Source organism: Columba livia, chromosome 3 (genome assembly GCF_036013475.1).
Source record: "Columba livia isolate bColLiv1 breed racing homer chromosome 3, bColLiv1.pat.W.v2, whole genome shotgun sequence".
In the NCBI taxonomy this organism is placed as follows: domain Eukaryota; kingdom Metazoa; phylum Chordata; class Aves; order Columbiformes; family Columbidae; genus Columba; species Columba livia.
In genome coordinates, this window is record NC_088604.1 from 32,688,983 (window position 1) to 32,706,658 (window position 17,676).

At 40.7% G+C, this 17,676-nt stretch overlaps 1 protein-coding gene across 1 annotated transcript in view; it reads left to right on the forward strand.

Annotated features, from left to right (window-relative positions):
• CD109 (CD109 molecule) overlaps positions 1-17,676 on the forward strand; it is a 79,077-nt gene that overhangs the window by 2,069 nt on the left and 59,332 nt on the right. Inside the window, exon 3 of the mRNA XM_065056313.1 lies at positions 14,955-14,983. Coding sequence (XP_064912385.1) covers positions 14,955-14,983 — 29 coding nt within the window. The remainder of the gene's footprint in view (positions 1-14,954; positions 14,984-17,676) is intronic.

Genomic DNA, 17,676 nt, shown 5'->3' on the forward strand with positions numbered 1-17,676 from the left:
AAGAATATCTGGTCAAAAATCTTCTTTCTATTTCAAATATTCAGAAAAGGTTCTCCAGAACTATGCATTGCCAGGTTTTACTTCAGGTTCAGTATTGTCTATCCAATCTAATTTTATATTGTTATCAGATATATGTCCTCCAGCAATCAGTGTAAAGGCATAAACCTGTGGCAAATTTCCTTTAGTCCTGTGGCTAATTAAAAAAAAATAAATCTAACTGTTCATTCCTGATTTAAATAAAATTTATGCACCTGATCTATTAGTTTCCAAATCTAACACCAAAAGTTGTGGTGATGTTTGTCTAAGGCAATTACTTTAGGAGGACAGATTTGGTGGCACCTAAAATCTGTATGCAAGCCAAACATACTGACTGTCATGCCTATGGTCCTTACTCTTAACTTTCCATGCCACATTTATATTTTGCTCATCAAAAGGCACACGTGAAGCCTCTTGGACTAGACATAGTGGAGGATTCAGCAGTGGATAAAGGAACATTCTTATTCTGTGGAGAAAATAACTTTGACATTTATTATGTCATTAGTAGTGAGCTTGCCTTTTAAGGTTCACAATTCCTCTTCAAACCTTTCCTGGCAGTATTTTGAAACAAAAGCAAAACAAATCCAAACTAACTGATATCTTGTTTTAAAAAGAAAAGCTGTTTTCTCCATTTTTTTCCCCCTCTAACTATACTGGCTTTTATTTCCTGCTTCTGTTCTGCCTAACATGAAGTTCAGTGAGCCTTGCATGAATTTCAGTTTGTCTGTTGTTGTCATTTTCAACATTAAAAAGCAGACAAGCAACTGGTAGTTCCAACCATTTGAAAGTATACGGATATCTGTATCTGCACAGAATACAGAACGATGCTTGACACTGGGACTTGCTGAAGTCAGAGGGAATGGTGGGTGATCAGGAATAGGTACAACACTGTATCAGACTGGAAACGGTGAGGAAAAAGGAGAAATGCTATAATGCGTTACTTGAAGTGCATGGATTTATTGTTCAATTTAAATAATTTTCTTGTCTTCTAAACATACATTTGAATTTTCCACGCTTTTTTACTTGATAAATGGAATAGGAAAAAAAATACTGAGCATGCAGTGTATTTCCTCTAAACATTTAGTAAGTGGCCATCTATTCTTTAAAGTCAAGTTATACAATTTGTTAGTCAGTTGTTCTCTGTGAACAAATATGTAAGCAAAACTGTTACGGGCCAGGAGCAAGGGAACTGCCCTGTAGCAGAGGATGTAGTGTTGAAGATGTGTATCCGAAGGTGCTACAGGAGTGGATCAATTGTAAATAGATTCTAAATTGTAAATAAGATTCTAAAGCTTTAAATCCTTCATTGAAGAACAAAAAAACCTTACAACAAAATATGTAGTGATATTGTTGTAGCTGTGTTAGTCTAAGAATGTGACTAAAGAAAGGCTGGGGAAGGTTTTATTGGGTCAGCTGTTGCAGTTGAAGGAAAAAAACCCAAACATATCTCCAGACACACAAAATCTTCTTTAAATGACATCATTGCTGCATATATTAGTGCCCGGAAAATGTTGCTTTATCTGTCATTTGGACCCAGGAGGTTACACAGAGTGGCTGATACAGTGGTATTACTGTTCCTGTGGTGCGCATGAGTTTGATGAATTTTATTGCCATGTGTCTATGCAAAATAACTATTAAGGGAGACAGAGTGTAACTGAAGTTGTTGACTGTGCTGGATATCCAAAAAGCTGGAACTGATTGCCTGCCTTGGTTAGGCTGCATATTCAGTGGCACTGTTGCCTAAGCTGGCTCAATTATGCTCTGTATTTTTCCTTGCACAGTGTCAGCAAAAACAGGGGGTTAACCGCTTTGACAAACTGATCTGACTGAAAAATAACATTTTAATTTTGTTGAATATTTTTTTTTAGGCAGACAGGTTCCTTGGTTCGGTGTGTAAACATCTGTGCTGATGGAACTGAGGTGGGCACAGGGTTGAGAATTGGCTGCTGGGGAGAGAGGACAGACTGTGGACACCTTTTTTATTAGTGCTGTTTAATCTTGGGGGCCAAGTTCAATAGAGTACCTGAGCATGAGAGCTATTGCATACCTGTCTGACAAAGTGCATCTGCAATTGCTTAAAGTTAAGGGTGCTCCCTGGTTCTTCAGCAGCAGCTCATTATGGTACATATGCTTGTCTTTACATTTCTGAGTTAGCTCCATAAAAGGACCTTGTTGAATTAGAGGCACAGTTATTTTTTCTTCATGTAATATAAATCTTACTTTATATAAGAAATAGAGTGCTTGCCCTCTGATGATTGATAAAAGATTCACTGTTTTAATGTAATTGGAAGTGGAAATTTGATTTCTGGGTGATTCTTGACCGTTTGAGAAAGACGTTAGCAGTGGAACTTGGTTCACATTGTTGTCCTGCTTTTCATATAACAAAGGGAAAACCACGTAGTTTGTATTTTTTGAGGTGAATGGGAAAGTGTGCATGCATGTTCATTTAAAGAAGCTCAGCTCGACATACCAGAATCCAAATGTACTGTAGCGAGGGAGATTGTTTAAGACCAATGCTTTGGTACAGAAATTAAGTTAATTAGATTAAATGCAGTGAAAATGGACCAACTGACTGTCTGCAAGCAGGATGTTGCTGCTACAGGTAAACTTTGTGTGAGCAAGCACAACCAAAAAAAATGTCAGTGCGTCACCAGGAGAGAATAGGTTTCTGTTGTCTGCAGCGGGCTCCAAAAAAACACAGAGCACTGACTAAAGCTCTTTTTGTGCATGTAGTACGCCTTGACACATTTTCTGTGGAGATACAGTATCAGAAACATCCTTACCCTGATTTGAAATTACATCAGAAAATAACGATGGCTTATATGCAATTGGAGCTGTTGGGCTTTCTCGGTCAATAACAAAAAACAATGATGGGAATAACAGACAGGCAAGTTAAATTTCATGCATGAATGTGTTGATTTTCAGTGATTACAGTGCAGGGTGGCTCTTGCCATGAGTATTTATCCTGTCATTGATCAATAAAGATATAGTTTGAATTGGCAAGAAGTGTTGTCTTACAGGGTTTGCTACCCAGACATTGCAGAGTGTGTTAGTGTATGAGAAACTTTATACCGTAATTGTGGGAGTTTCTGAAAAGTCTTGTTTTCCTTGTTGATGCTAGAATGATTTGGAAAGAGTAAGCAGCATGTAAGTTGAAAAAACAAATTAGTTTTAAGAAAAGCTTTTATGTGTAATGAGGTGTCATTATTTACCTGACTGAACAATTACCTGCACGAACAATTTTAATTCTTAAGAATAATATTTAGCTATAGCTTCTGCTAGTTAAGGTACAATATAATGTATTTATATCATAGTAAGAACTACTTTGTGAACTGAAGAATCTGGTTTAAAATAGCATTCATAGTTTGGGCTCCATGTAATTACTTGTACGTGTTAATTAATTTGCACTGCTTTTCCGTATTTCTAGAGAGAAGTAAATGTTCTTGTTAACAGAAGTTACTGAGCTAGACTGTGGTAAATACTCAGCTAGGATTTACAAAACATGAAAATCTCTCCTGTTTGTGAGAATGTCTCTCAAGCTCAGACATGTAGTCATCATTCATAAAGACAATGGAAAATCTGTTTTTACCAGAAGGCATGTTTTGCATACTTAATAATATGGTTCTGACCATGTTAGTATTTGAAATAGTGAAAAACACTAGAAATAGTAAGTTGTAAAGTAGCAGCTAAATGGGAACGAATGGCCTAAGTATGCCAGTCCCTTTTGTTAACCTTAACATGCATCTGTACCTTATTTCACGATAAAATGACAGACTCATTGGTGACCACAAAATCTATGCTGAAAATCTGTGGAGTAAAGGGTTTTGATGTCAGTTTAGTGGGACAGCTCCTTTCTGCCTAATTCTGCATCAATGCTTAAAAAGCCAAACAGCAAGTGAGCAGGTCCTATGATTTTGCATCCATAACATCTGCTTCCAAATGTACGTGTAACCGTGCCTCATGAAAAAGAAGTCAGCACGTGCAGATAACCTATGCAAAATCAGAATGAAGGAGAAGATTTGGGGAAGGAGGTGTTGGGATTGGATCGAGGGACAAGGGAGCTAGTAAAGTGGCCACTCATTTATGTGCTTTCTTATTGCTGGAGTACATATAAGACAAAAAAAAAAGGTTTCTGTGTCTGTTGTTGAATCTATCCTGCTAACAGACCCATTAAGTAGTTTACAGAAAAATGGAAGTAGCAATTCCCTCCAGTACTTGAGCTTGATCTAATCGATTGGATGCTGTTTGAGATTTGAGGGAAAGAGTCCTTCTGTGGCTTACATGTTTACATGTGAGATCATTCTTATCACCGTGTTCTTCACAGATACCCAGCTGAGGATAGTGTGGCAGATACAGTGCTATGGGCTGTTTCACAGTGCATTGAGAAGGGTGGAATAATTCACTCATTGCAGTGGGGCAACTCTTACAGAGGAGGGAATATTGCATGCTTCAGTGTGGGCTTCCCTGTTGCCGCTGTGGACTGGAGGGGGTTTACAGCTTTTAGGAAAGGGAGGAGAGAGAAAACCACAGCAAAGGCTGCTGATTTGGTGGTGAGGGGGCAAAGTGATGCCAATAAACGACAGGAATTGGGAGGTAAGATGTTGTCAGAAAAAAGAAGGAAGCAAAGGGAGAAATCTCTTGAGGGATTCATATTAAAGGGATAAGTACACTTTTAACGGAGCAGAAGGATAAGAAATAAAGTAACTAAAGATGATTTTATCACTGGCCAACAAAACAACAGAAAAAAGGAATACCTTGTATATAAACTGAAAATGAGGTCAGATTACAAAGCCTGAGCTTAAAGGACAGTAGTATGGGTAAGAAGGGACAAAATTGGGAAGGTCAAACCACGAATGGGAAAGAATGTGAAGGTTAAGAAGGCAGGATTTTTAAATACCGTATTGATAGCAGGAAGACTAGCGAAGGATGTGACTTGCTGCTCACTCTGGTGAGATGGGCATTGGTCAGGGATACTGAGAGACGGTAAGTGATCAGTCTTCACTGAGAGGATCAACTAACTGCCATGGAAAAGGGTTAAGAATTTAGGCAGCAAAAGGGGAGGAACAGGTTAAAGAGTGATTTGTTAAAGTAGATGTTTAATGCTGATAAAATTGCCTATAGAATATTTAGGGAATTGACTGAAATAATTTTAGAACTGCTAGTGAAGTTTTGAGCGTTTGAGTGAAGAGATAGGTGCTGGAAGATCGAAAACCTGCCAATAAAATGTGTTCCACTGTGGGCTGGCAGGTGTTGTAAGTGGAGAAGAAGCAGGGTATTGTTACATCTTGACTTTAGTAAGGGTTTTGATAGTCTGACGTGGCACTCTGACAAGCCAGCCGGGGAAGTGGGAACAGTGTGAAACTCTTACTAAATACGTGTGTGGCTGGATGGAAAATAATATTAATGAACTGGGTCCAAGTCATTCACTATCAAACTAGAAATGGATCACCTTGGAACTGTATTTTGTCAGTATGACTGACATGGATGAAAAAAGGCAGAACATTTATTTGGTTAGTGAAGAGGCGGCAAGGATGCTGGGAGGAAGGGTTAGATTTTGAACTCAATTTGGCAATATATGAAATGATTAGGGGAAAAACTGGGGCAACTGCATAGTTCTGCTTTTCATGAGGAATAAAAGAGCATGTGTTTACTGGAGGAGGAACAAGGTGAGGAAAATGGGGGGGGGGTGGGAGGGTGGTGAGTGATGGTTTAAAGGTACCAAAAAGTGAAAGCTTGTAAATAGCGCTGTGGTGCTCAAAAAAAGAAGGCAAATGCTGAACTCAAATATATACACAGAAATATTTTCTGTAAGCTATGAGAAAATATTCTAATAATCTTCACAGTTCTAATTAGGCAGCCTGGGGAATACTGTGCCTGATTCAGGGCACTCCTCTTGGAGGCTGTGAACCAACTGGAGAAATTCCAGGGAGAGCAGAGGGAAAGATTGGATGTCTCTCAGGAAGCAAGTTCAAACCAGATAGAAGAAGGTGAGCCTTCACATGAGATGGAAATAAATTGCGGAACTCTATGTCCCAGGTGCTGTGGATGGAAAATGTGACTACACAAATCTATGAGACAAAAGTCCGTCAAGGCCTGGTCCACTATAAATATACTAATTTGGCTTTTCAAGCCCCAAGCCTCAGGCTGCATAGTCTGAGAAGAGTACCCAAGGAAGGGTCACTGTGTACTTGTTCCTTTTTTTTATGCTGTTGAGATGTGTACCCTTGACCACTGCTGGAGACAGGACCTTGGGCTGAACAGATTTTCGGTTTGACCCTGGGAGCTTCTTCATTCTGGGAAGCATTTGGTTATTACCCTCCAAGTACATAAAAAGTATCTTTAAAGAGAGAGAGGTGGGAGCTTGCAGTGAATCTCCAGATGGGTTAAGGATGATGTCCTTAGTAGTGTCTGAATAGAAAGAGATCCAAGCTGAAGTGTTTAGGGTTATAGAAGTACCTGTAGAGGCAGGAAGCAGTTGGGAAATTCATGGGTTTCCAGTCCTATACAGATGACTTCTCTTTTCATGAGATGCTTATGAAGATCTGCACTGGCAGTGTTGCTGGTTCCCATGCTCTGCTCTCCATGACTACACGTTTGTGAAAACAGAGTTGAGATCCTATCTTCAGAGGCTGAACAGCACATGGCAAGGGATGACGCTGGTTCATGTAGATTCACTGCAGTCCAAATAAATATGTGCATAGAAAACACGGCCAGAGTGACAAACCCCTTCTTCCTCACTTCTCCAGCTTCCTGGAGGTACAGCTGTGAGGTCCAGGTGCTTATTTTGTATGGTTAAGGAATTATATTGCCTTTATTTACCAATGAAGCAAACCTCTGGTAATATTTTTATATATCAAAATAGTTTTGTGGTCTCAGAAAAGTTATGTGGCTTTGTCATCATAGACACTGAATGCATTCCAGAAAATGGCAGAAAACCAATATAAAACAAACCTTCTTCTTTCAGTCCCTCTAAGAGGAAACTTAAATAGTTCCTGAATGTTTTATTTTCAGTGAATGAGTTTGAAAGGTGACTTGACTTTGGGATTTTGCTCCAGTTGCAGCAATTCATGTGATGAGGGTGATATTAATACCACCAAATCTCTGGCATAGGCAGACTTAGCCACATTTTGTGGCTGTATGATTTTCCTATGTTTTAAGTTGAAATAAAAAGTGCAGCTGCTTTAAATTGCAGTAATAGTGGCTTTGTCTGTGTTTATTTCATGGATGTAAGAGTGGATTATAATGATGGTCAATAGTGCCTTGAAAGCAGGATGTGCAGATGCCTGTGAGTTTGTGTATTTGTGTGTATTCACCAAGGAAAAACTAAGTGAATGAAATGAATTTCCCATTTAGTTGTGTAAAAGGCTTAAGTCTGAGTTTGTTCTGAATTGTCCACATAGTTTCATAGACTGGATCTGATGTCAAGAAAGTATTTTCTGTAGTATTCAAAACTTGTCTTGCTAACAGATGTACATTTATAATTCATGGGAATATAGTTGTTTGGGTGTGGTAAGCAGTGATAATGTCATGGACATGACAATAACTCATGGCTTTTAGAGGCTGGTCTCAGGAAAAAGTTGAAAAGAGTTTGTGATGAAGCATCTGGGTAGTTGCTGGGTAGCCGTCAGAAGGTCTCTGTTAAAGACATGATTTAGTTTTAGAAATATGAAGCTGTTTAGTTTTCCTACCCAGCATGCAGTGTTTCAGATAAACCATAGAGCATTTTCAGTCTTGTGTTCTTGCAACTGGCTGCTTTCTGACCTCTCAGCCGAAAGTGGTAATGATAGTATAATCCATAGAGCTGGTTATTTTACTTTAGAAGACTGAGTGGAGAATTAAACATCTGAATTATGACCTAAGTCTAAAAAGAAATAGAAGGGCCAGCCTTCAGGAAACTTAGTGCTTGCTTGTGGAAGGGATCGTGGATGTGACAGGTCAAGGGAAGGGTCATCCAGCATCATCTGTGTCTGTCCGTCTGTCTGAGGGCATGGGAGGTGGTGGTTTTCCTCAGGGATGGGTCTGGGAGTGTTGGTGAGAGAAGAAGAGCTGAACTGTTAAGAGGGACAAGCAGGGATGTACCGCGACTCCTTTGCCATGTGAAGTAGGAGGACACAAGGAATGCCATGGTGAAGGGCAGAGGAGGGAAAGAACAGCACTCCTCCTCTTCATACCTTCTGGTAAATCTGTGTCTATTCTGTTCTGGCCATGAGCATTTCTGGTTGTGCTTTCTATGGTTGAGTTTCCACCACCACTCTTCTCATTGTGGAGTAAAAGCAGATTGGGCAAAACCCTTTGAATTTAGCTGGAGAAGGTTTTTTGGTTTTTTTTGGTCATGAATCATCCTAGTTGTCAGGAAAATATGCCTATACTTTGCATTGTAGACTGAAGCTACAACTTACTAACAACTGAAGCTAGGACTTACTGGTGACTGCAGAGTTTGCTAAAATGTGGCTTTAGTCGCAAAAACATCTGTGCATCTTGCTTTTCTCTTGCCCTTAAGAACTGCGGTGCCCTGTCTCTTCACTGGACCCTGAGGTGATGAATTCTAGTCCTGTTCAGATTATTCCTTCTGTCCCATTAGGCTGCCTTTCTCCACAGGCAGCACTCCTACCCTGCCTCTTTCTTTCCATTTTTAGTTTCTGAGTGCTTTTAGCTTCAAAAATTGCAAAAAGGCCTGAAAAGGATAAGGGATGGTGGAAAAAAGGAGTAGAGTAATGAGCAGCTGTTGAGGGAAGGGTACGTAGGCAAGAGGGGATTAGGAGGCTTTGTGGCGTGCATACGTAGCCCTTTCCTACAAACATGTTGGCTTCTTTTGGCTTTGGATATCAGCCTGTATACTGGTGTCCTCTAGCAGTCTCTATTGCATGGATTTGGGTGCTGTATTGCCTCTCTTTCTATTGTCTGGCCCAAATTTAGCCATAACTTAACAGCCATGGCTCACACTACACTATGTATTTTGGGTTACTTGCGTAAACTAACAAGTGTTTATGTGGGTGCTAATTTTAGGATAATAGATGAGGAGTGTAACACATTTAAAGAAAACTGTGAACTCGACAAATTTACAGGACTTCTTTTCTGAAGGAAAAAATGTATTTCATTCCCTGGACAGTTTAGGCCTTAGTATTTAGGTGCCTTTTATTTTTCTCTCCCCTTAAAAAGCACAAAAATAGTCTATATTTTGGACAGAAAGAAAAATCTAGAAGGAGATTGAAAAACAATATTTTTTTTATTTTTCCAATGTTAAAACGAGTTTTTGAAATAGACTCCGCAGTAGAAAAAAAATCCATTTACCACTGCAAAGAAAATGCTTTTCTGTAAACATTTCCTAAGCATGGATATATGAACACAGCTGCCAGAAGAAAGATGTGGCATCATTTCAGTAAATCAATCAAAGTGATTCTAATTGTATTTTCCTAATCTTACACAGGAATAAGAAGGAATGAGAACATAGGTAGAAAATGTTAAGTGAGAAAGTTAGTTTGTAGCAATACCTGTCATAGGTAGAATATAGAATCAAGTTCTGAGTTTGTGTCAGCTAGTTAGAGACTGAAGTGCTGCTGTGCTGATTTTTATTGGCACAAGCTCTAGTTCACGGTGCCAAGCCATGCAGTCATTTTTCTCGAACCTCTGTCCTTTTTGGGGAGTGGAAGTTGAAACAGATACATCTAGTCCTAGTGCTGGTGGTGGCAGCTTAAGAAGGGGTAGCATAAGTTTCTGGGGTTGGGTCAGGCCTGTGCAATGGGAAGAATGTAAGATGCCATCATTTGTGCATTTGTAAGTCTAAAAAAAGTTTCATGTATTTGGCTCTGTAGGATTTTTTCCTTTTTACTTTGCTGATAACAAAATTATTAGACCTCCAAAAAGTGGCATGGTGGCAAGGTACGTTTAAAAGATTGCTTAATTTCCTACTGCTGTCTGTACTGGTGACATGTCTCTACCACCCTGCCTTTGGTTCCTCTTCTTCTGGACTGTCCTAAATGCTAAGGAATTTGAGGAAAAGGAGGCAGGACAATGTGGTGTTTGTTTCCCCACAGTATTTCCATGCATTTCCTCAATGCAGTATTTATTGAATGAATACAGTACAAGCTTCAGGAATTCTGTGACAGAAATGATTTTGTGAGTGATGAGGAAGGATATTTTTTCTTGAAGGATCATGTGACTTCTGTGGGAAATTTTTTTTGGTGATTTGTTTTTTTAACTTTCCTCAAGATTAGTCTGGAATGGTCCTCTGAATATTCCCTGTCTCCCCCTGCAGCCAGGGCATGGCTCCCAGCTGGGAGTTTTCTTTGACTAATCCCTGGAGATGGCTGGGACCGGGACTCTCGCCTGGTCTTTCCCCTCCGTGGCCCATTGCAGCCGTGCTGATTAAAATGACGCTGCAGGGAGTGGATGGGATGAGTCAGGAGGAAAAGTTTTGTGGTCTGCAATGCTCGGTGCCGGTGGTGTAGCTGTTTTGGGCTCCTTTCTATGTCTACTACCACCTGGAGTTAGTTACTTGCAATAGTTGGGAGCCATATTTAATAACTGAAGGGTCCCCTTGCAGGGATGTGGTGAGGGAAGGTGACAACTGTTGCCATTTCTGGGGCAGTGGACTCAACTGATGTCATGTGTAAATGATGTGGAAGTGTTACACGCCACAGGTGGGTACAAGTGTCCAGCTGCATGACAGCCGAGCTTCCAGGAGAGCAGTGCCATGTGCTATCTGTTGGACCGTGGTTAACCCCTTATAAACCTGAGATTGCTGTATGATTGAATATAACTTTAATTCATTGAGTGGACAGAAAGATGTGGTGAATTTCAGCAATTCAGCATTGGCATAAAGGAAATATTTTGCCTATAGCTCTGGCTTGAGCGCATCCAAAGCCACCCCTGGGAGCAGCTGAGCAGAGCTCCAAGGGATTGATTGCAGCTCAGTAGTCTCTGAGAACATGGGAAAATCCTGCATGACAGAGAAATTCACTGCAACGCCAAAGAGTTTCGGATCTGCCCAGGCTACTCAGTTCCTAACAAAATAATTACGTAGTAACATGAATTGGATGATTGCCTTGTGCCCCAGAGCCTCTTTTATGATTTTCACTGGCTGGGAATGAGACGGCGCTCTGGGCTTTATCAAGGCAGCCAAGGAGGCTGTAGCTCTTCAGAAGGTAAATGCTTTCTGAGTTGCATAAAGAAGTAACTGTGATTTAAATCTCCCTCCTCCCCAACTGCTTCCCACTCTGCATCATGACTGTATCTGGCTCAGACATGATATTAGGTCTCCCAGGCCTGGGAACATGGAAGAAACCCAGTATTTCTACCTTAAGGTTTCTATCTTTTGCATTCTAGTTGTTCTCCAAATAGGTGCAGGCAAGCAGGCACTGCCCTGGTGAGAAAGCTGCCAAATACCTGCCACGTTAAGTGTAAGATTGCTTTGAAATCTGTTAGGTGCTGTGCAGGGTGATGTGTAGCATTCCTCTTTGGTGCTCTGCCCTTGCAGTGCGTGCGTACTAATGTATTTGTCTTGCTGTGGGTAGAGACGGAAATAGAAACCCCACGGTGTGGGCTATGGCATGAATATCAGATCTGTGCTTGGTGTCTTGCTGAAGTCACGGCTATAGCCGCTGCTATAATTAGCTGTGTTGGATAGATTCAAGCTCGTGTAGCAATACTTAGTGTGTGCATATCAACTCAAACGCATGTAGTAAATAAAACTAAGTTCCTGTTTCTTGTTAATAACACTTATCAGCAGTTGCAAAGGGTTTTATTTTTCTGGCGACAGTGTCATGGGTTGTGGTTATACAAACCCTAGCTTTAGGACAGCCTCATTCCACAGAGGAACAGGAGCTAGGGAAGGGTTAGGCTTTTAGTGTACAACTGAGAGAAATTTTAGGAGGTAGCTTTATGCCATCTCTGTTGTTGCTAGTTACCTTATATACAGCCTCCTTTACTGGTGAAATATCGTAATCCCTTGAAAAAAAATCTTCCTAGTTAACAGCAACCCTGTCTTTTCTGACTTAGGAAGACATAAGTTTCCTTTAGCTGAAATGATGTCTCTTTTATGTTTGGGCATGGAGTTGTTTGGGCAGATGTTGGAAATAAACATATCAGAAAGTGGACAGGGGTTGACAGTGCCGATGAATTGGATACTCCGCAGGACTGTGTAATTCCTCTCCTGGAGCTGGAGGTCGTCCTGCAGCCTTGTGAGCCAAGCAAACTTGGCTGAGTGTGGGGCTCCCTTCCACCGTGCAGTGGAGCAGGGTGCTGTCTCCACTGGCTGCTGGGAAAAGAAGTGTGTATTTTGCCTGAGACTCCTGGCTGGAAAACCTCGAAGGCTGGTGGGGTTGTTCAGAGTCAGCAAGTACATGGGTTGCTTCTCGAGTGAAGAGGAGAGAGGGATGATGACAGGAAAAAAACTGTGGCTTTAACGGTAGCATAAACATGTTGTGGAAGGAACTGTGTTGCTTAGGGCCTGATGCCACCCATCCCCGTTAAGCTTTTGAATACCAGAATGAAGTACTGGGGTGTGCTGCCCACAGACTTCATTTGTGGGATGTGAGTCATTTGGCTTAACCCAGGTTATAATTTGAATAGATGGTTCATGCTGGATGGAATTTTTCCTTTAGTACTCTGGTAGCAGCCAGGACAACCTGTGTTCAGTCCATTGAGACTTTCTTCTGTTTGCCACCAGCAAAGGGAATAATTCATTGACTTTTCAAATTAATGTTTACTGGAGTTTGAAGGTCAAATGATTGCTTCATCTTCGAATGCTTTTATGTCCAAGATCGAGAAGGATATAAATAATTATTTTTTCCTTACTCCACAAAACAAATGCGTAAAAGATAAGTATAAACCAGTTGCTTTTTGGGAGATATAAAAAGGTCTGAATGGAATCAGCATAAGAAAATATGAGTCAATATGAGTCAGCAGTGTGTGCCCTGGCATCCAGGAGGGCAAACCGCATCCTGAGGTGCATCAAACACAGCATCGCCAGCTGGTCAAAAGAGGTGACTATCCTGCTGTATTCAGCAATGGTGTGGCCTCACCTGGAGTGCTGTGTGCAGTTCTGGGCCCCACAATTTAAGAAGGATGTGAAGGTCCTTGTATACATCCAGAGGAGGGCAACAAAGCTGGTGAAAGGGCTGGAAGGAATGGCCTACGAGGAGCAGCTGAGTACTTCGGGCTTGTCTAGTTTGGAGAGAAGGAGGCTGAGAGACAACCTCATTGCGCTCTGTAGCTTCCTGAGGAGGGGATGTGGAGAGGGAGGTGCTGAGTTCTTCTCCCTGGTATCCAGTCATAGGATGCATGGAAATGGTTCAAAGCCAGGGGAAGTTTAGACTGGACATTAAGAAGTATTTAAGTTATATTAGGAAGTATAATAAGTTGTATTAACCCACATACATTAATGTGTTGGTTGCTTGCTCCCATGCTGATGTAGTGCAGTGAGTATGACTAATTCTGCTTAAGGGTGGTAAATTCTGTGCAGGGTTTTGAAAATTTTAGCCTTTATCTGAGCTGCAGAATCAATGGAAAATAATAACTTGGGTGGAGTAGAGCGTTGAATAGGTGTTTCAGTCTATGTGGATGTAAAGGAAACTGTTCAAGAGGAGAACATGGGCATCAGCCTCACCAAACAGAGAAGTAAAATTGCTGTAGACTGGAGTTCATACTTCTGCAGCCCTGCAAAAGGTATTGCCCATCTTCCATCTGCCATGTAAGGGTGGGAGGGGTGGAGTGGATGGATCTGGTGGAGAGAAGGCTGAGAGCCTGTGCGCAGTGAAAACGCAACTTTAGGTTGTCATAGTAGCTCAGCAAAGGCATACTGCCACGCTGCTGGCTTTGTTTTGTAGCAGTGAAACCACCACACAGGAGGTTACCACTAGAGGAAATTGCCAGGATTAAGACAGGTTTTTGCCGTCGTGCCTTTATCTAATGACATATAGTTCAAAGTATTTTCCTTTTTAATTCCTTCTAGCAAAGTTCTTAATCTTGGTAAAAATGACTACAAAAAGTAGTCACCTACTAAACTGCAGAGGAGATGAATACAAAATATCCTGAATTTCTCTTACATGTGAAAGAGTTGCAGAATCAACTTCTTTGCAGAAGCAGAGGGGTGCCTTGGTCTTAGTGGTACCCAGGAGGGGAGTTGTTCTCAAGGACAGCACTGCCAAACCATACCCTCCTTGTTCAGATAGCTCCCAGATGGGACACCTTGTGAACCCTCAGACCATTAATTAAGTGGAGCACTCCATTTCAGTTTTTCTGGGCTGTTCTGCTCTGGCTGATTTGGGATGGTAGTGATTATTAGGGACTTGCTGAATTTGGTAGCCTGATGGTGGTGGATTGTGTCTCTGACTGGGGTATTGAGGTTCCCCCTCCTGGTGTGCCTCTGGGTTTGTGGTGATGGGCCAAGTGCTCCCCTGGGATGAGGCTGGGTGTTATTTGGGTTCCCCCACCTGCTGTCCTTCCTTCATGCTAATTCATATGTCTGTGGAGATGAACCATGGAGATGAGTTGTTTATCCCCTAACCTAATGGTGGCTGACAGTGGCCTTGATAGGACTTGGGAGGAATAAATGCTGAGAACGAGACATTGAATGAAGTATAAACACAATATTTCAATACTGACTAATGCAGCAGTTGCTCCAGGCTGTACATTTTTCAGATTCCTGTCCAGACAGTGCTTGGCAGCAGTCAGCTGGCCTATAAGTGTGTGCAAGCTGGCCAGCTGGTCACAGCCATTGCATATGAGTTGGCTGGATGGTCCATGTGTCCTGAGCTCCAGAGTAGCCACATCAAGGCTATTCGGTTATCTGATGAGTATTATGGGCAGTGTGGGAATGGGGTAGGAGCACTGGTCTTCTAATTAACCTGATAATGTTGATGTTTTGTTAAGTTTTTATAAGGTTTCTGACAGTGTCGCATTTCTTCTTTTTTGTTCAGATTCCTTTGGGACTCTTGTTCTTCCAGCAGTAAGTATTTCTTTCCTCCTTCCTCAGAAAATGTTGAGTCACTGTAACTTTTCATCAGTTGGTATTGATGAGATGATGTATTTTGTATGCGATCCTAGCTATTTTCACATTCTCAGATGCGTGTATTTGTTGACCAATACGCCAAGAATCAAGTGGTCTGCAACTTGTTAAAACTAATTACGGGATTCCGGAGCTGACTTTCAGCATCAGCACAAGCTATCGTAAAAATCTTTACGTCTTTATTTCAGGCACACCATGAGGGCTAATTAGAGCTGAAAGAATTGTGCAAAACAATGACTGAGAAATATGAAAACAAAAACATATACAGTCTTCTTAAGCTTTTGGAAATGCGCGTTCAATAAAAGTACCTAACAAGCTAACTAGTCAACAAACCTGTATAATATCGAATTATGTGTTGAGTATGAATCCTGAATTTATAAATCCTAGATGTTTATCTTGAAAACCCAATCTAAAGAATTATGAATTTTTACCAGGAAAAAAGTTTTGCCAAAGTCTTTATTTTTTTTTTTTTTAAACATCTGTAAGTCTGAGTATCCCTAAATCCAGTGGGTTTAAATTAGGATCTCAAATAAACTATAGATCTGATGAAATAATCTGGAGATGTTTGATAGATGGATATTCAATGACAATGAGCAGCTCAATGTTATGAAGACTACTAGGTTAAGATGTATGTGTTTGAACTGTAAATTAGCTAACATAGAAAAGTCAATTCTTTTTTTAAAAAGAAAAAATTATAAATTTCCTTAATATAATCTGGCCAGGTCTTAAAGTGTTCAAGCAGCTGAAACTAGGTGAGGTGAATTCCTTCCTCTCCCACCACTATCTGAAGTGATGAAAACTGACTCACTTTTTAATACTAAGATGTTTTTTTCATTCATGTAGCCACAGTAGACTTACATTTCACCCAAAGTATATTTGGCTGGTAGAAGAAGGTGGGTAATGACTTTCTGGTTTCAGCTGTCATCTTTTCCAGAGGGAACAGTGGCTTCTTTGTCTGAGGTGCTCGTGATGGTGGCTGGTGTGGTCAGGAGAAGTACATGAGATGGCCTTTTTCTTTCTTACATCAGGAGTGCCAAAACGGAGAGAGTGATACCATTCCCTTAGGGGATGTATTGACTAAGATAAAATATTTTCACAGCAAGTTCCTATTACCTACTGTTAAAAGATGCCTTGCTCGTATTTGGGTTGAGAAAGAACCCTTTAGGGAAGGAGTTGTTAGGGCTGAGGTAAATAGTTACAATTACTGTAGGAGTGATCTTCTGGAAGTGCTATATTAGTGCAGTTTCTGTAGGCATAGATGTGTCAATGAGGAGGTGGGTTACCTTGCACCTCAGTTGTCCTAATATACTGCCGTGGCAATGCAAACTTCATTGCTTCAGGCTTTTACACATAGAAAGGTAAAACAGGTAGTTTTGTCACTATGTTGCGGGAAGGTAAGGTCTTTTGAAACATACAAAGTGTAAAAATCAAGGAAGCAACCCATGCTATCTGCCTTTATTCATGATAAGAAAAAGGTACAGAAAATAGATGAGGTTTCTAAAAGGCATTTACAGCCTTTTAAAGAAGAAATCAAAGACAATCCTTGCAAGTATGTTAAAATAATGCTGTAAGATCACAATTCACTGCTATGATGAGACAAAACAAGCTTATTTTCCCCCATTTTGATTTCGAATGTTTATAATGTTTCCTGGACTTCTTGCAGGGAATCCTATCTGCTTTTTAGGGACTACACCTTCTTTAATAAATGGTAATATTCATAAATGAATTGAATTTAAGGTAGTATTTGTCAGATGCAATAACTAAGGCTGTTCTTCCTATTTAATGTATTCCAGAATACTTGGCATGGAAGTTGGAGGGTGTTGAAATATGTGAATCATATGTTCTTGGCTATGTGTATACAAAAACCTGCAGCTGAAGAAAATGCAGTATCTATTACAGTGTGGTGCTTTCCACCTAAAATTTACTTATATAAGTACAGATTTTAAAGGAGGAATCTCTTTTTCCTGTGTCATCATACACCCGCTTGTGTATGACCCTGTTTATTTTTCCCCTACCTGATTTTGTTTTTTTTCCTGGCTTGTTTTTAAAAACAGAAAGTCAACAGAGAGGGATGAAATGGTAGTTGATTCTTCTTCATTGGTAAACACACAGAGAAGGAAATATATTTGATACAGACATTTGCATCTCCCTCATTTGTCACCCTGTGACATTTTTCCCTGTTTGGGAATTTCCGTTACCTCACCGTATGCTCTTAAAATGAGTTTTGACAGCACAACAGCCTTTCATTATAGAGCTTGGTAGGATACTTTTGAAGTTCTGTGCCTGGTGAATTAACAGCTGAAATTTTCATTACCCGTGCAAGAGCAGTGCTTCATTTCCATGTGTTGTGCTGAAAAGTGCAAGTCTGTCTGTGTTAGTTGTCTTGACTTCAGAGGTTTTACTCCAGATTTACTGTTATAACTGCAAACAGAAGCATGTGACGCTTTAAGCTTTTTAGCAGGGCTAGTTGTTGGAACCAGCTGTGTGTTGTGTTAAAACCCTTTTCCTTCTTCTAAGAGACATTCCTAAGCAGATGGCAGTACAGAAGCCGGCGTCTGGGCTGGGATGTCCCTGGGGTCATTTGACATCTGTGTAGGCTCTGCTCGAGGTGGCGTTGCCATGTGCTGCAGCAC